This window comes from Apodemus sylvaticus, chromosome 10 (genome assembly GCF_947179515.1).
Source record: "Apodemus sylvaticus chromosome 10, mApoSyl1.1, whole genome shotgun sequence".
NCBI lineage: Eukaryota > Metazoa > Chordata > Mammalia > Rodentia > Muridae > Apodemus > Apodemus sylvaticus.
The window spans coordinates 63856417-63880864 of record NC_067481.1 but is presented as its reverse complement, the minus strand read 5'-3'; the positions used below and the strand labels follow the sequence as shown (position 1 = coordinate 63880864).

The window sequence follows — 24448 nt, the reverse complement described above, 5'->3', positions numbered from 1 at the left end:
TCTTAGAATCTCTGTTTCCTCTTCTGCAGAGTTACTTAATGACTTCTTTTTGTCTTAATACGATTACGTTAATCCAAAGAAAACACCAGAGCCTACTGAAAGCAAGAGCTCAAAACACCTGCTTGTGAGGCAAGGACTTCCTGCTTACTGAGAAGCCGCAGGAAACCGCACAGCCTAGACAAACATAATTCTGGGTTGTTTTTGTTTTGTTTTGTTTTTTTGAGACAGGTTCTTTCTATGTAGCCCTGACTAGCTTGGAATAATAGACTAGACTAGGTAGCCTCAAATAATATAGAATAATAAGGAATAATATAGACTAGGTAGCTTCAGATTCATTCAGGCAATTCCCCTGCCTCCGCTTCCCAAGTGCTGAGTGCTGGAATTAAAAGCAAGTGCCATCATGCCTGACCTTGTTTTTGTTTACTTGGCCTTGATCAAGATTTTTTTTTTTTAAGAAGCAACTTATTCTGATCTTCAAGGATGTCCCTTAGTAGGAAAAGGGACAGACAGAAAGCAAGCTTGCAAGGAGAGAACAAAACAAAGGCCTCACCAGGTGGCGGCGGCTGCTCAAGTGCTCCAGCGTCAAGTACTCCAGCCTGCCTTTAACCCAGCCTTCAGGAAGCAGGGGCCAGCCTAGGCTACCCAGGCAGTGCCAGGTCAGCCAGGGCTTGAAAAACACAAAAACGAAAAGAAAAGAAGCCTCTGTGTAGGGGAGCTACCCTCCACAGTCACGGGCAGAACCCTCAAGAGACCTGTCTTAGGGTTTCCATTGCCGTAAAGAGACACCACAGCCAAAGCAACTCTTATTAGGGACATTTGATTGTGGCTGGCTTACAGTTTCAGAGGTTCAGTTCATTATCATCATAGCAGGAAGCATGGCAGCATACAGGTAGACATGGTGCTGGAGGAGCCAACAGGTCTGCATCTTGAACCTAAGGTGACCAGGAGGAGGCTCTGTGTCCTACAGAGACACACTTACAAAGCCACACCTATTCCAACAAGGTCACACCTCCTAATAGTGCTACTTCCCATGAGCCAAGCATACCTGAAACCACGAGGCCCTCCTACCAGAAACCCCTATGCAGTCCACAGGAAACTCAAAAGCACGGCTTTGAATCCTGGACTCTGTGGGCTTACTCATTCCTCATCCAGGACTCACCAGCCACTCGAGTCATCTCCCAGGGACCAAGTTCTACTACACTGATTTCTGGCCTTTTTTGTTTGTTTGTTTTTGTTTTTGTTTTTTTTCGACAGGGTTTCTCTGTGTAGCCCTAGTTGTCCTGGCTGGCCTCGAACTCAGAAATCTGCCTGCCTCTGACTCCCAAGTGCTGGGATTAAAGGTGTGCACCACCACTGCCCGGGCCCCACCTGTGACTCTTAATTCCAGATGATTTAATGCCTTCTGCTGGCTCCCCAGACATGCACGTGGTATGCTGACATTCCTACAGGCAAAACATTCATACATAAAAAATGAATCTTAAAAAAAAACCAAAAACTAAGAAAGATGCTGAGGAATAGAGAGAAACAGGTTGGATCCAGGTGTGGCTCCTGCCATAGCCCAGCTGCACACAGGGATTATGCCCACGTCACGTGGCATGGGCTGGTGGCTCACCAGCTGCCATGGGTGACTATCAGGGTCCAGTGGTCCCTTGTGTTGTGGAATAAGAAACTGGACTAAGAGGGCCAGCAAAATGGCTCAACAAGTAGAGATTCTTCCCACACAAGTCCAATGACATGGGATCCACACGTGTAAGGAGAGACTCCGTAGTTACCCTCACCTTCTACACGTGTGCTATGATGTGTACGCACACACATGCACCACAATCTTTTTTTTTTCCTTTTTGAGACAGGGTCTATTTGACCAGGGCTACACAGGGAAACTCTGTCTCAAAATAAAATCTTATTCGTATTGCTCTGTGTGTAAGCATGTATGTGTAGAGGTGTCCCCAGAGGCCAGAAGAGGACATCAGGGTCCTTAGAGCTGGGCTTACAGGTAGCATGAGCTGCCCCGCTTATGTACAGAGAACTTGAGTACGTTGAAGAGTTGAGCCACCTCTTCAGCGTGGTTTCTTTAATATGCTGCCTTTTCTCTGTACTCTGCTGCCACACCTCACTAAGACTAAACAGCGCCATTCCCTGATTCCATGCATTGGTGAGGTCACAGCTCAGGACGTTATGCACACTGGCTGTCCCGCTAGGAACTAGGCTGCCTCCAGGCCACAAGTCTTACTCTTCCAACCGCAAACAATGTAACAGTAGAATTTTTAAAAGTATTTATGTATTTTATGTATATGGGTGTTTTGTCTGCATGTGCATTTGCACACTGGAAGGCATTGGAGCCCATGGGACTAGAGTTACCGATGCTGTGAGCTGCTGTGTGGGTGCTGGGATTTGAACTCATGACTTCTGGAAGAGCAGCCAGTGCTCTTGACTGCTGAACCATCCCTTTAGCCCCAACAGAAAATTTAATTTGTATTTTATTTTATGTGTGTGGGTGTTCTGCCTGCATGTATGTATGTGTACCATGTGAGTGCTCAGTGCCTACTGAGGTCAGACAAGGGCTTGGAGCCCCTGAAACTGCAGCATGCATGGTTGTGAGCAGCATGCATGGTTGTGAGCAGCCTTGCGGCGCCGAGAACCAAGCCTGGAGTCTTCTGCAGGAACAACACGTGTTCTTAATTTTAGAACCATCTCTCCAGCCACCAAATAGTAGATTTTTAAAAAGAATTAAAATTTTGGGCTAGGCATGCTGGCATACCACTTCAATCCCAGCATTCATGAGGCAGAGGCAGATAGATCTCTGTGTTTGAGGCTAACCTGTCCTACATAGAGAGACTAAATAAATAAATAAATAAACACATACATAAATAAATACATAAATGAGCTGTTTTTAAAAATCTAGGCATTGGAAATGTAACTCAGTTGGAAATGAAGGCAATAGGGTCAGAAGTTCAAGGCCACATAGGAGATTTGAAGCCTAGCCTAGAAAGTTCTTCTTAAAGAGAAGTAAATATTTAATTCCAGCGCTCAAGAGACAGAGGAGGCAGAAAAATGTGAGTTCAAGACCAGCCTGGTCTACAGAGAGAGTTTCAGAATGGTCAGAGTTACATAGAGAGACCCTGTCTCAAAAAGTAAATAAATAAAATCCATACATCTGTGAACTAGCCGTGTCTTCTCCGGAAGAAGTAGCTCTCCGGTAACGGCCGGGCCTCCACAGAGGCTGGCTATCCGTGCCCTCCTCCCTCCCGTTCAACCTTAGGGGAGCTGTGATGCCTCCTCTATCTCATTAGGCCAGTTGTGATATTCCACCTTTCTAAAAATTAGTTATCAGGGATATAGGGTTCAGAACTGGTGGTGGGGTCCATTCTCACGTCCCCCAAGCCCACTAAGCCTGACTAGCTACCTATTACCCTCCTCTTTCTCCTCCTCCTCTTCCTTCTCTCCCCTCCTGCTCCTCTTCCTCCCTCTCTCCCTCTTCCTTCTCCTCTTCGTCCTCTCCCTCCTTGACTGTGCATTGCTGTGGATCAGACCCACAGCTGGAATGAGCCTCCTGATCCCACACCCCTAACAGCATGGGTCTGCGAGTGGTCCAGGAACCACCAAGAGAGGTCCCTCCTGCCTCGTAAACTGCCCAGCCATTCCATTAGGTCTTCCTTCTCCCCAGTGAAAGAAGCAGGGCTCAGCCTGTTCCTGTCATTCTACAGAAAGGAAGCCACAGCACAGAGAGGGCCAAGGGCCTTCCCGGGGGCAACATAGTCAATCGATGGCAGGACTGGAGGGCTAGGTCAAGCTCCGATTTTTTTCTTTTCCTTCTGTGGCCCACCCCTCCCTATGACCTACAGAGACATTCAGCCAGCGGGCTTTAGGAGGCAGGAGCTGGGCTCTCCCTGATGTATTATTCAGCTCTCTGGAGTTGGCCAGCTCCTGTTACACTGGCCACAGCCCTGGGCACCCGCTTCTCACTTCTAGTTTCCCCTCTGAGGTGATGTGGTGGGTAGTGATCATTCTGTTCTGGCTTCAGGAGACTCGACTCCACGTCGGGCCCATGTAAGGGGTCTAGTGTAGATGATGTCCCCCTCTGGAGATTAATGTCCTGCTCTGTAAAACTGAGCCGACTGAGACACAGGACGGCTTGGCCAGAGTCAGCAAGCTGTTGCCATGGTGACTTTAAAGCCAGGCTGCTGCCCCAGCACAGGCCTCTTGGTCTTCCCTCACTAGAAAACAACACCCAAGTGCTTTCCACTACCTCTCAAAGGTGAAACCCAAGGCTAGTCTAGAGGATGAATTATGGATCCTCCCTCTCGATGCCACCCAGGCAGTCCCAGAGGCACAGACACTGAGGAGAGACTGTAGGTCCAGCTATAAGCAAGAAGACCTAGCCAGTCTCTAAGCAGTGTCTCCAAGTCCCTAAACCTGTGATACCTGCCCTGGGCATCATCAGTCACAGAGGCCACCATGGCGAAAGAGGAAGATGAGGAGAAGAAAGCGAAGAAAGGGAAGAAGGGGAAGAAGGCCCCGGAGCCTGAAAAACCCAAACGGAGCCTCAAGGGCACATCTCGGCTCTTCATGGGCTTCCGAGACCGCACACCCAAGATCTCCAAGAAAGGTCAGTTCCGGAGTGCATCAGCCTTCTTCTGGGGCCTCCACACTGGCCCGCAGAAGACCAAACGCAAGAAGAAGGCCCGGACTGTTCTCAAGTCCACATCCAAGCTCATGACGCAAATGCGTATGGGCAAAAAGAAGCGGGCGATGAAGGGAAAGAAGCCCTCGTTCATGGTGATCCGCTTCCCTGGACGGCGCGGCTATGGCCGCTTGAGGCCTCGTGCCCAGTCGCTTAGCAAGGCGTCCACAGCTATTAATTGGCTGACCAAGAAGTTCCTCCTCAAGAAGGCCGAGGAGTCAGGCAGTGAGCAGGCCACACTGGACGCCTGGCTCCAGCGCTCCAGCTCCCGAGTGGGCTCCCGTAAGCTGCCCTTCCCGTCCGGTGCTGAGATCCTGCGGCATGGAGGCCGGCTCCGCAGGTTCCCTCGCAGCCACAGCATCTACTCCTCGGGAGAGCCCGTGGGCTTCCTGCCCTTTGAGGACGAGGCTCCATTTCGGCATGCAGGCTCCCGCAAGTCACTGTACGGGCTTGAGGGCTTCCAGGACCTGGGTGAATATTACGACTACCACCGAGAAGGCGACGACTACTATGACCAGCAGTCGCTATACCAGTACGAGGAGCAGGAGCCCTACTTGGCTGGGTTTGGTGGGTATAGCCCGGCCTGGCCACCCTATGACGACTACGGGTACCCATCTGGAGACCCGTACAACTACTACCACCCTGACTACTATGGTGACACCCTCTACCCTGGCTATGGCTATGGCTACGGCTACGACGATTTTGAGCCCCCATATGCGCCCCCATCAGGGTATTCGTCACCTTACGGCTACCATGACAGCTTTGAGACTGAGGCCTACCCATACAGCTACTACCTGGATCCCTACGCAGCTCACCCCGTGCCCTATCCACCCTATGACTTCCCATATGACACTCCTTATGACACACCCTACTTTGATCCCTATGCGGTCCCCTATGCTGAAGGCATCTATGGCGGTGGGGCCGAGGCCATCTATCCCCCCGGGGTGCCCTATGTCTATCCAGAAGAGCCAGCTTTTATGTACCCGTGGGTACCACCACCCATAATGTCACCCCACAACCCATATGCCCACCCCATGGACGACATTGCAGAGCTGGAGGAACCTGAGGAAATAGGTGGAGAACGTCAGAGCACCTCCTTCCGCCTGCCCAGTGCAGCCTTCTTCGAGCAACAAGGTATGGACAAACCAGCCAGATCCAAACTGTCTCTCATCCGAAAGTTTCGCCTCTTCCCGCGGCCTCAGGTGAAGCTGTTTGGGAAAGAGAAGCTAGAGGTGCCCCTGCCACCCTCCCTCGACATTCCTCTGCCTTTAGGGGATGGAGAGGGAGAGGAAGAAGAGGAAGAAATACCCCCAGTGCCCCCGATGTCTTACACCCATCCTTACTGGGGTTTCCTCACGCCACGCCAGCGAAACCTACAGCGGGCCCTGTCAGCCTTCGGTGCCCGCCGAGGCCTAGGCTTTGGCCCTGAGTTTGGCCACCCAACACCGCGCCCAGCTACCTCACTAGCACGGTTCCTCAAAAAGACACTCTCAGAGAAGAAGCCCATCCCACGGCTCAGGGGCAGCCAGAAGGCCCGAGGGGGGCGGCCCCCAGTCAGGGAGGCAGCCTACAAACGCTTTGGCTACAAGCTGGCCGGCATGGACCCGGATCGACCCAACACACCCATTGTGCTGAGACGCAGTCAGCCACAAGCTCGCAACAACAACAACTCCCACCGGCCACCCTCGCCCAGGCCTGCGCCAAGGACCCTCACGCACTGGAGCGCTCTCATCTCTCCTCCAATGCCTGGGCCTTCTCCCAGCCCCGCCTCTCCACTGACCCCACCCTTCTCTCCAACCCTTTCCAGGCCTCCAAGGCTAGCTTCCCCCTACAGCTCACCCTATGGCTCCCTCCGTCAGCATCCACCACCCTGGGCCGCCCCAGCTCACGTGCCCTTTCCACCCCAGGCAAATTGGTGGGGCTTTGCTGAAGCCCCTGGAACAAGCCCAGAGGTTGCCCCTGACCTTCTGACCATTCCTGTACCCCGGCCATCTTTCAGGGCTTCCCGCAGTCGCAGTCGGAGGGCAGCTTATGGTTTCCCCAGACCTTCCCTGATAGGATCAAGGAGAAGGCCCCATCTCCCCTCACCCCAACCCTCTCTGAGGAGCCTGCCAGGCCAGGGTTACCACTCACCACTGGGGCCTTTGTCTCCTCAGTTGTCCCTCCGAAGGGGCCCCTTCCAGCCACCCTTCCCACCCCCTCCACGCAGACCTCAGTCACTTCGGGAGACCTTCTCTCTCCATCGGGCCTCTGGCCGCCTGGGCCCACCCCGCTCACCAGTGCTAGGTTCTCCCCGACCACCCTCACCACCACCGCTCCTGAAACACGGCCCCCGGCACCGGTCCCTCAACCTACCCTCGCGCCTCCCACGGACCTGGCGGCGCCTCAGCGAGCCACCGACCCGGGCTGTGAAGCCATGGGTACATGGGGCCTACCACCCACCACACGGTGCTGGGCCCTGGGGGCCAGCCACGGGGGCTTTGGAGCACCAAGAGAACCAGCATGAGCCAGAGGACTCCGAGACACCGTGGACAGTTCCCCCATTGGCCCCCAGCTGGGATGTGGATGTGTCTCCCACACAGCGCCCACCTTCTCCATGGCCAGAAGGTATAGGCAGCCTTAGAGGCTTCTCCAGGCCCCCTCCTGTGCCTGAAAACCCATTGCTTGAGCACACAAGCCCTTCATGTGAACCACGGCCTGGGGACCAAGCCTCCAATTTAACTGATGTCTTCCTGAGCCAACACCATGAGCCAGGACCCGGGCAGCTCACCCAGTCAGCCAACCCAAGCTTGGAGAAGCCTGAAGAAGAGATCACCCCAGGGGACCCTAAGCCACCAGCTGAGTCTGACACCCTGAACCCAACCCTTCCCAACAAAAATGTTGTCTCCGAGAGGAAGGCTTTACGACTCAGCGCCTCGTACCCACTGGTCACATGTAAGCAGTCAAGGGCCACGTGGCCACAGTGGCACCGCTGGAAGACAGTGTCTAGAACCACAGCTCCCTTGGCCCCCACCAGAGCCCCAGGGCCCTTGCTCAAGGCTGGTGAGCAGCCCCTGGTTGAACCTGGGCGGTTTGCAGTCGTCATGCCTCAGGTACGTGGGCTGAGCTCCTTCCAGAGAAAAGGGCCTGCTCCTGTGCAGCCTCCGGATCGCCCAGACCAAGACCCAGAGCAAGGCCCGTCAGCCCAAGCCTGTAGTCTACGCTGGTCCCGCCTCTGCTCACCAGCAGATGCTCGCTGTCCCTGGCCACAAATACGTACCCACTCCTCTCAATCCCAGCGACGGGGCCATGGAGGTGACTGCCAGTCCCACAAGGGCCTCTGGAAAAAGACTCGCCCTCAAAGCTGGCAGAACAAGGTATGAAGGCACAAGTCAGAGGGTGGGATTGGGAGTTCAGGCCTAGGTTCCAGAACAGGAGCTGGCCTGAAGAGTCACGCACTGCCCTGACAAGTGGTGGTCTGTGTGGACCTCTGTCTTCCTTCTGAAGGTAGGGAGAGCTGTCTGGACCTTGCAGGGTATCTGGGGCTTGAACGAAGGAGTGCCCAGCATAGGCAGGCCCTGGAGGAAAGGACTAGACATTAGGGTAGGGGCCCAGGTTCCTTCTTTCTGTTCATCATTGCAGAGTAGGGAAACTGAGACTCAGAAGCCAGGAGTCTGTGGAGTCCAGGCAGGCAGCCTGTCTCAGGGAGTTCTAGACTGACTGTCACATAAGTGGCAGAAGGTGAGCTGAATGCTGGGTGGCCCTTGGAGGAGGTGGATGATCACTCTAGCCTCCCTGGGGACACCCAGAATGGGTGGGGCAAGCAATGATAGGCGGTCCTTCTCCACCTCTGCAGACCGTGCCCCACAGAGCAGGCAGCAAGCTTGCTTGGCAATGACAACTGGGGCAGCCTGGCTGCTAGGGGGACCCTGGCCCCGACGACGGGTGCCCCGCGCTGTGTGGGCTGCAGCACTGCGGGAGCGGGGCACGGGGTGCCCAGGGGTGAGGGGCAAGGATGCCTGGGCCCTCCTTACTCTGGAATACGTGAGTGGCTGAATTATTCAGGGTCTGTGGCCGCTGGCAAGCACGTGATCCGAGGGGTGGGCTGGAGGCCAGGGCCGGAAGGACTGATACCTGCTGCGCCCTACTCAACAGCGTGAGGGCATGTAGCACGCAGGCCCTCCCGTCTCCTCTTTCCTTGCCTAGGGAGGCTGCACCGGGCGGGGAAGGCCAGGGCTGCACACGTGTAAGCTTGCAGTTACTCAGAGCCTTGCAGATCCATGTGCCTGAATGTGCATGAGTGAATTCCATGGGTAGGCAAGGAAACAAGGTGTGTGCCAAGTCTGAGCAGACGTGGCATCCACAGAGGTGTGTGCCAATCCACCTATCCTTTGAATGTGCACACACGCGTGTACACATAAGGGGCACTGGGGAGCTCGGTCAGCCCCAAGCTGACAACAGGACTCCCACTCTCAAGAACCTCAAGGTGGGAGGGCCCTAACTGCCACGCGCTGGCACATTCCAAGTGGACATTGAGCATGCCTCTATAAGTATATGCCCTCCACCAAGCACACGGGCCTGCGCGTGGCCACAGCATACTGACAGCATACAGCTATGTATGGGAGCTGCGAGGACGGCAGCCGCTCCTGTAGGCCCACAAGCAGTCTCCACACACTTCCCCCGAGCAGGAGCTGGCTCCATCTTGGGACGGCCTCCACCTCTGTCTTTCCAGGGGCCTTGTGTACCATGACTCAAGCGTCCATCAAGCTGTCACACAAGCCAACACACGGGGTCTGTGGGGAGCAGGGGAGAGACCTGGGAGGACAGCGTGGGGAAGGGGACAGACTCTTGCTCTGCTTGTGAATGTCTCTGTGCGTGCCCACCCCCTGAGCACAACACTTGTGCCTCACAAGCTCCACCCAGGACGCTTTACACACAGACTCATGTGGACTCTAAGGCAAGGAGGCAGACAGACCTTCACTGTCTAACCTGGGAGTTCCTCTCTGACAATGGGAGCAGGTGCCTGGGACGTCCAAGCCAGGGTCCATCCAGGCCTCCAACTTGTCCCCCACCCCTCTCTCACAGATGCACTCCATACGCAACCTGCCTTCTGTGCGGTCCCGTGAGCAGCACAGGGAAGATGGCGTGGAGGACATGACACAGCTGGAGTAAGTGGCTGAGGTGAAGGAGGAGGCCTAGTAGGATTCCTATGCTCCCAGCCTGACTGCTCTGGAAATCGCCAGAGCCTCAGTTTCCCTATTGGCAAATGGTGTCATCAAGTATCACACAAGCCAGATGTGTACAGCCCAAAGCTTTATGAGGTAGACAGCCCTTGGGTTATATCCCAGACATTCCATTTACTAGCTAGGCAGCTGTGGACATCATTTCCCTGCTCTGTGACTCAGTTTCTCCTCTACAAGGTTTGGACAGTGGCTGTGAAAATGCTGGCAGGTGTCTGAAATCTCTAAAGCTTTCCAACCACAAATTATTCAGCCTTATGTCTTCTGCCCCAGAATCTACCAAGGTCTCACAAAATGGGTGTGATGTCTGCCACCCCATTAGACAGATGAAGAAACTGGAGACATAAGATGAATGAACTAAGCCAGGCAGTGGTGGCGCACGCCTTTAATCCCAGCACTTGGGAGGCAGAGGCAGGCAGATTTCTGAGTTCAAGGCCAGCCTGGTCTACAGAGTGAGTTACAGGGCAGCCAGGGCCACACAGAGAAACCCTATCTCAAAAAAACAAAAATAAATAAATAAATAAATAAATATGACCTACCTATCTTGCTTAAGTCTCATAGCTGGTCAGTGACAGAGATGAGCTTGATCCCAAACACACCCAACCAAGACACCATGCCAAGTAGGGTGGTGCCTGTGCCAGGACTAAGACCCTCACAGTACCTCTCTGTCCTTCCAGAGACCTCCAAGAGACCACTGTGCTATCCAACCTAAAGACCAGATTTGAGCGGAACCTCATCTATGTAAGTCTGGGGCTTACCAGCACAAGGACCTGCTTGGATTCTAGACTAGGGGTGGTCAGAAAGGTGGAGGAACCTGTGACTCCAGAGCTATAGGAGAGGGGCCTGAAGCCACGTCCGATCGGCATATGCACTTATAGGGCTTTAAAAATAATTTATTCATTTTATTTCATGCATATTGGTGTTTTGTCCTGTATGTAGGTCTGTATGAAAATGTCAGATCCTCTGGAGCTGGAGATATGGGCCGCTTTGAGCTACCATGTGGGTGCTGGGAATTGAACCCAGGCCTTCTAGAAGAGCAGTCAGTGCTCTTGAACACTGAGCAATCTTTCTTTTTTGTTTGTTTGTTTGTTGGATTTGGTTTTTTCAAGACAGGGTTTCTCTGTATAGCCCTGGCTGTCCTGGAACTCACTCTGTAGACCAAGCTGGCCTCAAACTCAGAAATCTGCCTGCCTCTGCCTCCCAGAGTGCTGGGATTACAGGCGTGCGCCACCACTGCCCAGCCTGAGCGATCTTTCCTGCTCCTACCTGTAGGGCTTTAAAGACTTTGGGGGACATAGGCTTCCTACTTCTTCTCTGTTCTAACAACCAACAGTAGTGGTCGGCCTTGGCAGGGGGCAGAAATGCCTGCAGCCTGGACCCGACCATGAATAAATGAGGTGGTCAGGACTGTGAGGCCTGGTACACTAAACATTCACAACTTCAGCCTGTGCAGTCTGGGACTCCATTAGAGCACAGGTCCTTTGGGGCTGTAGAGGTCTTGGTGATAGGATGAGGCCAGCGGCCAGGCGTGTGTCTCACTGGTAAGGGACTCCTAGCTCAAAAGCATAAAGAGGGGGCCATAGGTAGCCACAATAACCTTGTCGCTGAGTCCACTGTCTATTTTTTTTTTTTTTTGATTTTTGGATTTGGTTTTTGGAGACAGGGTTTCTCTGTATAGCACTGGATGTCCTGGAACTCATTCTGTAGACCAGGCTGGCCTCACACTCAGAAATCTGCCTGCCTCTGCCTCCCAGAGTGCTGGGATTAGAGGCGGGCACCGCCCGGCTGAGTCCACTGTCTATTAACAGACCTATATCGGCAGTATTCTGGTGTCAGTGAACCCATATCAAATGTTTGCGATCTACGGGCCTGAGCAGGTGCAGCAATACAGTGGGCGTGCCCTAGGAGAAAATCCCCCGTGAGTATCTATGGGATGTGGAGGGTGTTGTCCTGGGGTGTTCCAGGTTCACTTCTGAGCATGGGGAGCCCCTGGATGCCTTTAAACCATGAGTTGAGGTGAGTGAGAGAAAGCAACCCACAACTCAGTGTGATCTCTCCCCAGGCAAGGCACAGTCCCTCTCTAGAGGCCACTGTAGCTCTGATGGGGGGGGGGGTGAGGGGTGGGCAGCACTGGCTGATGGCTGAACAGAGATACCTTTCTCCCCAATCCCTGGCACTGTGGGACTGTGGAAACTAACTGTCAGAGACAGTGACACCCAATGGCCTGTCTGTCTCACCAGGCACCTCTTTGCAATTGCTAATCTCGCCTTCGCCAAAATGCTTGATGCCAAACAGAACCAGTGTGTCATCATCAGGTGAGTCAGGCTGTGCTCAGGTGGGGGGCAGATAGGGGCATCTTGGGTAGTAGGTTTGCATCCAGACATCTAGATGGTGAGATGCGAGCCTACTACAAGCCCTGGGAAGGATACTGGGCACCTCTGGGCCACTGCATGGCTCCTGGGTTGAGTGTGCACGGAGAGGCAGAGGAGCGCTGATGCTCTAGGCCTCTGTTCCGCCAGCGGGGAGAGTGGCTCTGGAAAGACTGAGGCTACGAAGTTGATTCTACGCTGCCTGGCTGCCATGAACCAGAGACGGGACGTCATGCAGCAGGTGAGGCCTTACCACGAAGCCGTCATGTGGTTGCCCTGTCTGCTTAGGATCCCGAGCCCAGCGCCCTTGCTGAGCAAGCCCCCAGTAGATCAGGATCACCTATGTGCACTTGAGTGAAGGAGACGGAATTCCAGGTAGGCCAGTGGGGACAGCTCAACACAGGGCTTCTCTATCTCCCATTTTCCCCAGAAAAGCTCCTGGGGATAGACAGGGAAGTTATTTTTACTTTCTAGCATCTCCAGCCTGACCTCCACAGTCTCATTCCCAGATGCTGAACAGGTTCCGTGTAGCCGTAGCATGAAGCAGAGGCAGCAAGGCTTAGGCTCATAGACCAGACATGAGAACATTAAATCCTGCAGTCTGACACTGCTCCTGGAAACTCATTCTCTCGGTAAACGTTTACTGAGGCCTTAAGCAAGGAACGGAACATCTCAAGACAGAATTTTTATAACTTTGTGGGAGTTACATTCTAGGGCAGGAGATGGAGAGGAAGAAAATCTAAGTAACCATTCAGTAAATTGTGTATACTGGAAAGAGTAGTATATGCTGAGGAGGAAAACAGAGGGGCAAGGAGAAAGAGTTGGGAGCATCGCTACAAGCTTGAGGTGGTGATGAGGCCCTCGGCAGATCAGAGAAGACTGAGGAGGCTGAGGAGAGATCTTGTGCGAAGGTGCAAGCAGGTCTCGGCTCCCCACAGAACACAGAATGGCAATGTGGAGTCTGGATCAGAAAAGCCGGGTCTCAGATGCTGGGGACTGTGGTGTCCGTATACACTGGACCCATTCAGGAGCAGGCCAAGGCAGCCAGGGGCTTGACTGAAGGATCTAGACAGTGTGAGGAGGGCTAAAACTAAGAGTGAACACAGGCAAGATGGATGAAGAGAAACTCCTGAGAAAATGTGCCACTCAGAGGTGATGGGAGTCCAGGGCTCAGGGGAGGACAAGGCCCAGTATCCAGAACTACAGGCTCTCAAAATTGCTAGCCCTAGGCACATGAAAGCTGGCAAATGGCTATAAGGCAGCAGCCATCTTAGCAGGGCCTCTTGGTTTTTGTTTTTTTTGTTTTGTTTTTTTGTTTTTTGGATTTGGTTTTTTTCGAGACAGGGTTTCTTTGTATAGCCCTGGCTGTCCTGGAACTCACTCTGTAGACCAGGCTGGCCTCAAACTCAGAAATCCACCTGCCTCTGCCTTCCAGAGTGCTGGGATTACAGGCATGTGCCACCACTGCCTGGCGGCCTCTTGGTTTTTGACCCAGGCCCTCTCTGCTCTGGTCAGTTTTCAGTTTCTTCGGCATGCCTGGGAGAGCCCACGAAGGAGGCAGGGAGAGAGGTGGGCTCTGTGAGTTCTTCCTTGGTCCAGGTGTCTTCCATCTACCTCCACAGAGCCTATGGCCTCCCTGGGAAACTATCTGTGAACACTTAGAGTTTAGGAAATTGATGTCTGGGAAGAAAAATGACCTGCCCAGTGCCCCCGATGAGGTGATAGAGCAGGAATTTATATTTTATGGTAACGGGTGTGGAGAAGACAAGTGAGGATATATGATATCTTAGATCTAAGAGTTTCTGGACCAGGCACACAGCATGGGGACACTGGACAGGTCAGAGCTAGGGTCAGTTTCAGGCATGACTGGATCTAGGGTCATAACCAATGGGCATGTTTTGTTCCACCACCACAACCACCACTCCCATACACTTAGGTCAGCAAAATGATGTTTGTGAGCTATTCCAGCTCATGGAATAGCATGGATCATGCATTCCCACTGGACCCAACCACACAACATGGACCCTTCTCCTCCCCACAATGTTTATAGACAATAGCCCATGAGACACCCCCCGCCCCTCCCCCAGTTTTCTGGCTTCCTGGCCTGTCCTATGCTGGGTACCTGGGGCAGAGAAGAGGCCACACAGCCTCTGGAATCTTGCAGGGTATCCAGGCTAAAGGAACAATGCCCTACTGAATTTGACTCTGAGCAACTGCAGGCAGCCCGGCCCTCTGTTGCTCTTCACCAGGGGGCTCTGCAGGTACCGGGAGCTCTGCAGGTACCGGGAGCTCTGCAGGTACCGGTCTGAGGGTGGATGTGAGCAGAATGGCATTGCCACCACTTTGAGGTTACAGGTGTCATGTCTGTGGGAACTGGTTCCCTAAACTAACTCTACAAAAACTTCCTAAAGACACGACTCAACCACAGACAATACCCTATGCTTACTAAGAATATGTTCACCAGGCACTTCTCGGGACCCACTCTTCTGGATTTGGATGCTCTGGGTATCCCACAACACCACTCTGCATCCCAGTGTCTTAGTTTTTGAGACAGTAGTGATGCTGGTACCTATGTATAGGATACTCACAGGAACAAAAATTAGGGTATGGTGGAAGAGACCTACTGTCCCAGAGACTAGAGAGGCTGAGATAGGAGGGTCATGAACCCAAGGTTTGCCTGGGCTATAACGTGAGATACTGCCTCAAACTGGAAAAGAAATGAAAGGCTGGGGATGGGATGTGGCTCAGTGGCAGAGCATTTCCTTAGCGCGTGTGAAGCCTTAACATCCATACCTAGCACTGGGAGACAGAGCAATTGGCCAAGCAAAATGGCTGGCACACAGTAGGTGCTTATAGCTGGGTATCACAGGTAGCTATGATCACGCTGGGTGGTTTGGCTCGTGAGATGCTAAACTCCTTGTTTTCACCCACTTAGAGAATTTTTCAGGGCTTGCTATGAATGCATTAGCCTGGTACAGAGACTGGGGCTTGCGTGCTCATCCACAGAGCTGGTTGCCCCTAGGGACACAGATAATACCCAGGGGAATGTGTCTGTTGAGGTACCGAGTACCTAGAAGAACAGTAGCCTGCAGAGGCTCCCTGAAAGAGGAGAGAGACACATGCAGATGTCCTGAGGCAGGGGGTGTAGATGTAGGTGGACTGGTGAAGCAGGAGGAAGGGGGAGGTGGGGAGCAGTGAGATAAGTCCTGGGCAGAGCAGGGCTGCAGTTAGCCCTGATAAGGCAGGGACCAGAGGGATAGGATGGCTTCCTCAGAGCGTGCAGGTGACTGTGCTGAGCCTAACAGAAGATAGAAGAACAAGGCAATGTGAGAGAGGGGTCTGGGGGATGCACGGCAGGAATCAGTTATGAGGTGAAGAGAATAGTGTGTGCCTGCGCCTTGTGGCAAGCACGTGCACCCCACGTGAGGCCATACTTCTCTTGACCTTGGGTCTTGGAGGCTCACAAGATTTGCAACAGGGACCTCAAAGGGTCTACCAGTTTCTCCACAGTCCACGGCTCCTGGCTCCTGGAGGGAGAGGTGTCTGGTCTTGTTAGTGAACTACTTTTGTTGTCTCTTGTTCCTGCTCCCGTTTCACCGACATCTCTGAAGATAAAGGTATGCTGTGCACATGCATGTGCGTGTGCGTGTGCGTGTGTGTGTGTGTGTGTGTGTGTGTGTGTGTGTGCCACAGACAGGACAGTCAGGGAGTGGGAGCACAGGGCTTGGAGCTAAGCATGTGGGTGGGGCTGTGAGGAACAGAGAGAGAGAGAGAGAGAGAGAGAGAGAGAGAGAGAGAGAGAGAGAGAGTCTCTGGGGTTCCACAAGGACTCTCCTTCAGGTCGTCCCTCCAATGGGAGGGTTCCCTTGGGAGGCCTCTTTAAGGTCATGCATGGAGCCCAGTGCCCATCTCTCCTATGACCTCTCCTTCCTGGTCCAGATCCTGGAGGCCACGCCTCTCCTGGAGGCCTTTGGTAACGCCAAAACCGTCAGGAATGATAACTCCAGCCGCTTTGGAAAGTTTGTGGAGATCTTTCTAGAAGGGTGAGTGGAGCTGGGGTAGATGCTCAGAAGCCCTGCAGAGCCCTCAGTGGCCCACGGCAGCACCCAAGGCAAAGGGGGCCACCTCAGTCTCCAAGACCTGACTGTTCTTCCCCAGGGGTGTGATCTGTGGTGCCATAACCTCTCAGTACCTGCTGGAGAAGTCGAGGATTGTATTCCAGGTAGGCAGGCCAGAGGTCTGGGCAGCAGCACCGACACGCAGAGCCTGGCCTGGGGTTTAACAAATATATACATGGACTCTGCATGCATGCTGTCTGCGTCCCTGAGCCTGTGACCTGTCACCTCCCTTCTTCTACCCCAACATCCCAGTTGGCTCACCCCTACCCAAGAGACTGTCCTCCACCCAGGAACACAGGGACGCATGTGTAGCCCAACACTCTGTGCCCTCCAAGTCTTGCTGCCGTGTCCCTTGCTCAAGGATGTCACTGACACTATGCAGTTCTTTGTTCCCCATCTCTACCCCACTCGTCAGTGCTTCATCTGTGGAACACATTACCCTTTAACCAACTAAATGTCTCCAGATAGCAAATGGGTTCTGTGAGGTCTGTCCCCATGCTGTCCCGTGGGGCTTGAGATTCAAGGAGACCTCAGCCAAATGGGATAACTAACCATCTAAAGCCCTGTGTGTACACATGTGGGCCATAGAGTTCCGTGTCATCAAGGTGTGCAGGGCTAGTGTACACAAGAGAAAAGTAGGTGGGCTTTACTATTTTTCCAAAGCAAGGCCAGCACCACCACCACCCCCATCACACCAAGATGCCTGGGGGTCTCACCCCAGAGATGCCAGTCAATCTACAGGTCCCTGTGTGTTGCCGTGTTTGTATGTGCACACCTGAGCCGGGGTATGTGACTGAGGGGCTCACTCTTGTCTGTATCCACCATACCTCCCCTGTAGGCCAAAAATGAGAGAAATTATCATATTTTCTATGAACTGCTGGCTGGACTCCCCGCCCAACTGAGGCAAGCCTTCAGCCTGCAGGAGGCTGAGACCTACTACTACCTGAATCAGGTGAGTTTGCACAAAGAGTCACCCAGCTCTGTGGCTCCAAAGCCCCAAAGGCCCACAGCTCCTGGCAGCTGCGACAGGAACATCAGGCCTCTGTAGAGAGGAGCCTTCCTGGTCTTTCCTCTCTTCGCAACCAATGTGATGGGACTCCATGTCCCCTCTCTGGGACTCAGTCTCTTCTTCTGGGAAATGGGGACAACACAGCACCCCTAGGCAGAGGTGTGGGTGAGGAATACATCTGATGGCTTGGTGCTGCCTTATGGGTCACCCTTCATTAATGCTGGCTATGGTCAGGTGGCAAGCCCCCGATCCTCCTCGCCGTCTGTGAAGCTCTCCTGGGTCCCCTCAGATCCTCCTGGAAAGCAGGACCTGATGGGACTTCAGCTTAAGACCTGGACACTGACCCCAGCCCCTGCCCCACCCAGGGTGGGAACTGTGAAATCGCTGGAAAGAGTGATGCAGATGATTTCCGCCGCCTGCTGGCCGCTATGGACGTACTTGGCTTCACCAGTGAGGACCAGGACAGCATCTTCCGCATCCTAGCCTCCATCTTACACCTGGGCAATGTCTATTTTGAGAAACATGAGGTAAGAGACACTCAAAGCCTCTTAAAGAGCCAACAAAGCCCGGCCTGTGCATTTCCTCTCTGGTTACACAAAGTGTGTGTGTTTTTTTCTGCCCTGCTTGGACTTACTCTTTTCTCATGATGTCTGAGAATTCTTTATATGTGTTAGAAAAGTCAGTCAGACAATTATTTATAGATGACTGAAAACCTATTGTTTATGTTTAGATTTTGCTTATTCTAAATTTTGGTATTTTTTATTTGCAGGTATTGCCATGTAGATTATTTTAAAACTACTTTTAAGCAGTTTATCTATCTTTATATATATATATATATATATATATATATATACACTTTGTGGATGTTTTAGTCATTTTGAGAGAGACCTGTCTCTCTAGGCTAGGGATAGAGCTTGCTTGATAAGGTGTTTGGGTGGCATACAAGAAGTCCTGGGCTTGATCCTTGTCTTCCCATAAAATCAAGTGGGTGTGGCACACCTGTAGGAGGGGGGAGGGAAGTTCATTCTCAGCTGCACGTTGAGCTTGAGGGTAGCCTGGCCTTTGCCTTAGCTAGGGTTTCCATTGCTTCAAGGAGACACCTTAACCAAGGCAACTCTTTTTTTTTTTTTTTTTTTGGTGTTTTTCAAGACAGGGTTTCTCTGTGTAGCCCTGGCTGTCCTAGAACTCACCGCCTGGCTCCAAGGCAACTCTTATAAAGGAAAACACTTAATTGAGGCTGGCTTACAGTTCAGAGGCTTAGATCATTATCATCATGGTGGAAAGTATGGCAGTCTGCAGGCAGACATGATGCTGGAGGAACCTAGAGTTCTAGATCTTGATCCACAAGAAGCAAGGAGGAGACTAGATGTGTTTCACACTGGGCATAGCTTAAGCATTTAAGATCTCAAAGCTTTGCCTCCACAGAGACACACTTCTTCTAACAAGGCCACACCTCCTCTGATAAGGCCACGGCACTCTTTATGGCCAAACATTCAAATATATGAATCTATAGGAGCTCTGTCTATTTAAACCACCTCAGACTTCATGAGCCTCCGTCTCACAAAAAAAGAAAAAAAAAAAAAAAAAAAGCAAGGACTGGCTAGACGCTCAGTAGGTCAAAGCACTCTTTCGGGTGCACATAGAGGAAGGAGAGAACTAACTCCAGTCAGTTGTCCTCTGACCGCCATGTGTAGCATGTCACGCACACCCAAATATGAAAACACAACAAGTAAATAAATGTTAAAAAACTTTTGGTCAAGCCGGGCAGTGGTGGCGCACGCCTTTAATCCCAGCACTTGGGAGGCAGAGGCAGGCGGATTTCTGAGTTCGAGGCCATCCTGGTCTACATAGTGAGTTCCAGGACAGCCAGGGCTACACAGAGAAACCCTGTCTCGAAAAACCAAAAAAAAAAAAAAAAAAAAAAAAAAAACTTTTGGTCAGGCAGTGGTGGTGTGTGCCTTTAGTCCCAGCACTTGAGAGACAGAGTGTGTTCCAGGACAGCAAAGATTACACAGACAAACCCTGTCTCAAAATAAATAAATTAAATAAATTAAATAAATAAATATACACACGTTTATTTTGTTAAAACTAAAATAAATCTTAAAAATAATAGTAATCCATTATAGTAAAGTATGAGATAGGAATCCAATTGACATAAGATGTTTATGCAATTGGCTCTTATCCTGATTTGAAAACCAGGTACTTACTGTGTATACCATTGCCAGATATATTTATGCCTGATTCTAGATGTTATCATGTTGTTGTTGTTTGTTTATTTTCTTGGTTGTTTTGTTTCCTTTGAAATAAGGTCTTGCTAAGGTCTGGTACTGGGGGCACATGCCTCTATAGCTGGCCGGTGCTGAGAAGTCTGTCTTTTAAACTGTATGTCTGTGTGTATGTGTGTGTCATATGTACAAGTGCTCGAGGACACGGAAAGAGGGTTTTGTGTCGCTCAGAGGCAGTTAGAGATGGTTGTGAGCTGCCTGGTGTGCTGGGAACCTAACTCGGGTCTCCTGAAGAGCAGCACAGTCTCTCAACTGCTGAGCACCTCTCCAGCACCCCCTCCCCCATAAAGGTTAGGGATCTTCTATTGCTCCCCGCCTTATTTTTGGAGACAGGACCTCCTGTTGAACATTTCCAATGAAGCAGCCACTGAGCCTCTGGAATCAATCTGTTCCCTTCAGTGCGGGGATTATAGATAAGCACCACCATGCTCTGCTTTTACCCAGTGCTGGGATCTGAACTCGGGTCCTCACAGATGCACAACAAGTGTTTTATCCATTCAGCCACCTCCACAGCCCAATTCCAGGTCTTCTAATGGGCTCAACTATCTGCAATACACACTGCAGAGGTGGCCTGTTTTGTTTTGCATATTTATTTTGATACTGAGGATGGAACCTAGGACCCCATGCATCCTAGGTAAATGCTGTATTCCTGAGCCACACCCTCACGCCAGGCTGCTTCAGTGGCTGCACTCTGTTTCTCCTTCTTCAGGGCGCATCCCACGCTTCTCCTGGCTTTCTCTGGTAGTCTAGCTTGTTTCTGCTTTTCTAAGTTCAACCCAGTGGTTTACCTCAGGCTTATGGCCCTGGTGTTTTGCATAGACTGATGCTCAGGAGGTGGCCTCAGTGGTGAGCGCCCGGGAGATCCAGGCTGTGGCAGAGCTGCTTCAGGTGTCTCCCGAGGCCCTGCAGAAGGCTATCACCTTCAAAGTGACTGTGAGTCTGAGGGCCCTGCATCCTGACACGGGCTTATTCCTCTAGGATCACAGGGTCCCTTTCCCCCCACCTCACGGGTCACCTCCCAGTAAAATCTGGAGAGGCAGAGCCTCACTTCAGGCTTCTGTGTGGCTTTTCCCAGCCTTAATTACCTTATTCCTTCACTCCTGCTAGTGTGGCTGGAGTGTGTATATCTGGAGGGAGCGGGACACAGGCATACATGACATAGTCACCCCCCCCCCAGGAAACCTCCAATCCTGGCCGAGTCAGTGCCCCATCTAAGGCCTTCTTCCGCTTCCAGGTCTTAGGGATATCTCTTTATGCCTGTCTCCCCAATTACACCAGCAACTGTCTCCCCTGATCGAACGGTCAGGTGCAGAGAAAGCATTCTGTCCTTCCTTGGCCAGCAATGAGCTTGAGACCAAGTACCCCACATTTTCAGTGTCTCTTTCCCATGCTCCTAAAGCCCCAAGCCTCCCGAGGCTTCCTGAGGCATTGGCCAGTCAGCTGTCACTCAAAGGTCATGTTCTTCTTCCCAGGAGACCATTCGAGAGAAGATCTTCACACCCCTAACAGTGGAGAGTGCCGTAGATGCCAGGTAAGGCTGTGCTTTTCCGTCCTGATTCCCAGACTCATGGCAACTCTGCCCTGAGCACACTCACCCTCAGCCCAACATGGCCTCTGCTCCAGGGACGCCATCGCCAAGGTCTTGTATGCACTATTGTTTGGCTGGCTCATCACCAGGGTCAACGCTCTGGTATCCCCAAAACAAGATACGTTGTCCATCGCCATCCTGGACATCTATGGCTTTGAGGTAGGGCTGAGTGGGACTAGCCTGGGCCTTGCCCTTGGGAAGCTGCTCAGTGAGACTGGTTGGGGACAGTGTGTGACAGGCTTATGTGACCACAGCTCTGACATGCAGCTCTTAACTCAGTTGGTCAGGGGTCAGAGGCAGCTTTCTGGAAGAAAGAACCATTTCCAAATGAAGGAGTATCCTTAGAGATCAGAGACATGGGAGTACCTTTTTTGAAGAGCCAGTGTTACTGGGGGAAGACCGTTGTGTTCAGAGAGGATAATGGAGGAAGGCTGGATAGAACTTCCATAAGTATAGCAGACACTTAAAAGGCACTGTTGTTTATAAAACCTCTTCATTCAGAAACCATGTAAGGTAGGTGTTCCCAGGGTCCCTATTTTACAAAGCCAGGGCTGGAACCCAGGCAGAAGACCTGGTGGCCCAAGCTTTGGGTTTTTCTATGGCCCCCATCTGGTGTACAGAGGGCCTTCTGATCTCTGCGGTCAGAGTCCAACATTTTGAAACTGCAGCCATGAAATGCAGGGAGGGGCCTGGGCTTGGATCTGGAGAAGGTACACAGTGCCCGTGGTAGCGACAGACGGGTTGGATCTGGAGAAGGTACACAGTGCCCGTGGTAGTGACAGACGGGTTGGACCTGGAGAAGGTACACAGTGCCCGTGGTAGCGACAGACGGGTTGTTGACCAAGGAGGAACCCCTAGCCTTCATCTGCCTGGCAGGACCTGAGCTTCAACAGCTTTGAACAACTGTGCATCAACTATGCCAACGAGAACCTTCAGTACCTGTTCAACAAGATCGTCTTCCAGGAGGAGCAGGTATGCAGCTCCACACTCCTGCTTGTCTATCCTTGCTGGTCCACGGCCTTCCTGAAGACACAAAGGATGTCAGGAGACACGGAGAGGGCAGTGTTACAAGCAGGAACAGCTCGCAGGAGGCCCATGCAAGGGAGGGAAGGATGCTGGGTTGCTGAGCTTAGGCTCTGCTGACTCAGGACGTCAGCAAGGGAGGCCCTGAGGGTCCGTGACACCCAGCTAGGCTCTATGTAACAGAAAGCAGGACACAGAGAGAGTGTGGGCGCGGGCTAGGTGGAGGTGGCCCAGCCCACGCTCTTCACAGGAGGAGTACATCCGAGAGCAGATGGACTGGAGAGAGATCGCCTTTGCCGACAATCAACCCTGCATCAACCTCATCTCCTTGAAGCCCTATGGCATCCTGCGCATCCTAGATGACCAGTGCTGCTTCCCACAGGTAAGCTCCAGATGCTTCTGTGGTCTGAGTCCCGGTCTGGTTGACTCTCTGCCTGAGTCCACCCCTCTGCACTCGGGCCTGGAGCAGGAAATTCGGTCTTCGAATCTCATCATCATCTCCAGTCACCTGGAGTGATGGAGGATGGACTTCCAGACGGGGTGGCCTGGGTTTGGGTCTCATACTCTGACTTAAGCACAGGGTATGATGTCAGTACATCTGGAAATTGACTGATTCAGCCACAGCAGTGGGTCTCTCTTCCGTGACTCAGTCTCTCCTGACTGGGCCCTTCTTCTCCAGCACCTTTTGGGAGTAGAACAGTCAGGGATGAAGAATTTGGCACTGGGCCAGAAACAGGTACCCAGGGCCCCCTGCCTCCCTCCCACACAGGCCACAGACCACACATTCCTGCAGAAGTGCCACTACCACCACGGCGCCAACCCACTCTACTCTAAGCCTAAGATGCCGCTGCCGGAGTTTACCATCAAGCACTACGCAGGCAAGGTCACCTACCAGGTGAGAGTGGAGACAGCCGGCACTGCCTCAGGTGCTGTGCCCCGCAGGGAGGAGACAGAACCTGAGTGTGGGCCTCACCATGATTCCAGTTCTGGCCCTGGAGCCCCTCCTCTGTGTGGGAAGAGATGAGGGGAATTTGCTTAAGTTCTCTGAGCCTGTTTCCTCATCTGAAAAGAAAATGGGATTAATAATGCCAATCTTCTGGGGTAGATATGAGACAGAGTAGAATTGACAGAATGCCAGTTACTGGTGATGGTGTCATTTGGTCACTATTATCCAAGTCACAATGTAGGATTTCAAGCTTCTATCTCCACTTGGGCCTTATTTTCCTCATCTGCAGACTGGGTAGAAGGAAGTGAAGCCCAGCCTGGATAGTACCCCTCCTGGAAGAGTGAGCAGGAGTGGAGTGATGGGGAGAGGCCAGGCCAGAGGGGAGAGCCAGTTCCCTCCTAGGATGGAAGGCAGACAGAAGTCTGGTAGAAAATGAAGGACCCCAGAGGACTGGGCACAGTCCTGGCTGCAGGCAGGGGTGGGTGAGTAGGGCCGGCCACAGACCCACCAGTCTCCTTTTCAGGTGCACAAGTTCCTGGACAAGAACCATGACCAAGTGCGCCAGGATGTCCTGGACTTGTTTGTGCACAGCCGCACAAGGGTAAGCCAGCCTGGTCTCACACCGGCCCAACCCCATGGCCCCTCCCCACATTCCTGGCAGAACCTACTGCCCCTGACGTGGTCTAGCCTCCACTAGCCCTATTCCTGGTTCTTCTCGGTCCAGGAAAAGGGAAGCCCCTAACCCTGTCTTGCTCTTTAGCTCATCCTGGCTCAGACACTTGCCAGCCCAGCTGTCATGGCCCCACCTTGGTCCCCCCTGAGAACCTTCCAACCTAGCTCACAGCTGACCAGCATACTACCAAGACTAAGTTCTGAGTTCATTTACATTTGAAGCCTGCCACTCTGGGAAATGTATAGAGGCCACATTTGGGTTCCCTGGAAGGCCAGCCCCATTGCTTATCAGCAGGGGAACCTACTCCTCTCCCCTGTGGGCCATCCTTTCCCTGACCAGAACCAGGCTCACAGCAAGAGCTGTGCATTCCCCAGAATAGAGAGAAAAGCAGCCTTGCTGGGGGATGGGGCCCCTGGGAGGCGTTGAGCCCATAGGCAAGCCAGGCTGGCAGGATATCTAGAGTCAAGTTGTTTTTCAGACACTTTCAGTCCAGGGGACTTGTCCAGACTTCCCTGTCTGTCTGTCACTGGCTTCACT

The 24448-nt window shown here is 52.5% G+C and overlaps 1 protein-coding gene across 1 annotated transcript in view; it reads left to right on the top strand.

The window, feature by feature from the left end:
• Window positions 1-4455: 4455 nt before the first annotated feature.
• Window positions 4456-24448, top strand: part of Myo15a (myosin XVA) — a 54691-nt gene continuing 34698 nt past the window's right edge. The window contains exons 1-18 of the mRNA XM_052195553.1: window positions 4456-8037; window positions 9746-9828; window positions 10578-10641; window positions 11709-11818; window positions 12141-12215; window positions 12420-12510; window positions 15881-15886; window positions 16209-16312; window positions 16428-16491; window positions 17226-17339; window positions 17762-17923; window positions 20501-20614; window positions 21154-21212; window positions 21305-21428; window positions 22146-22241; window positions 22543-22674; window positions 23062-23187; window positions 23762-23839. Coding sequence (XP_052051513.1) covers window positions 4456-8037; window positions 9746-9828; window positions 10578-10641; window positions 11709-11818; window positions 12141-12215; window positions 12420-12510; window positions 15881-15886; window positions 16209-16312; window positions 16428-16491; window positions 17226-17339; window positions 17762-17923; window positions 20501-20614; window positions 21154-21212; window positions 21305-21428; window positions 22146-22241; window positions 22543-22674; window positions 23062-23187; window positions 23762-23839 — 5184 coding nt within the window. The remainder of the gene's footprint in view (window positions 8038-9745; window positions 9829-10577; window positions 10642-11708; window positions 11819-12140; window positions 12216-12419; window positions 12511-15880; window positions 15887-16208; window positions 16313-16427; window positions 16492-17225; window positions 17340-17761; window positions 17924-20500; window positions 20615-21153; window positions 21213-21304; window positions 21429-22145; window positions 22242-22542; window positions 22675-23061; window positions 23188-23761; window positions 23840-24448) is intronic.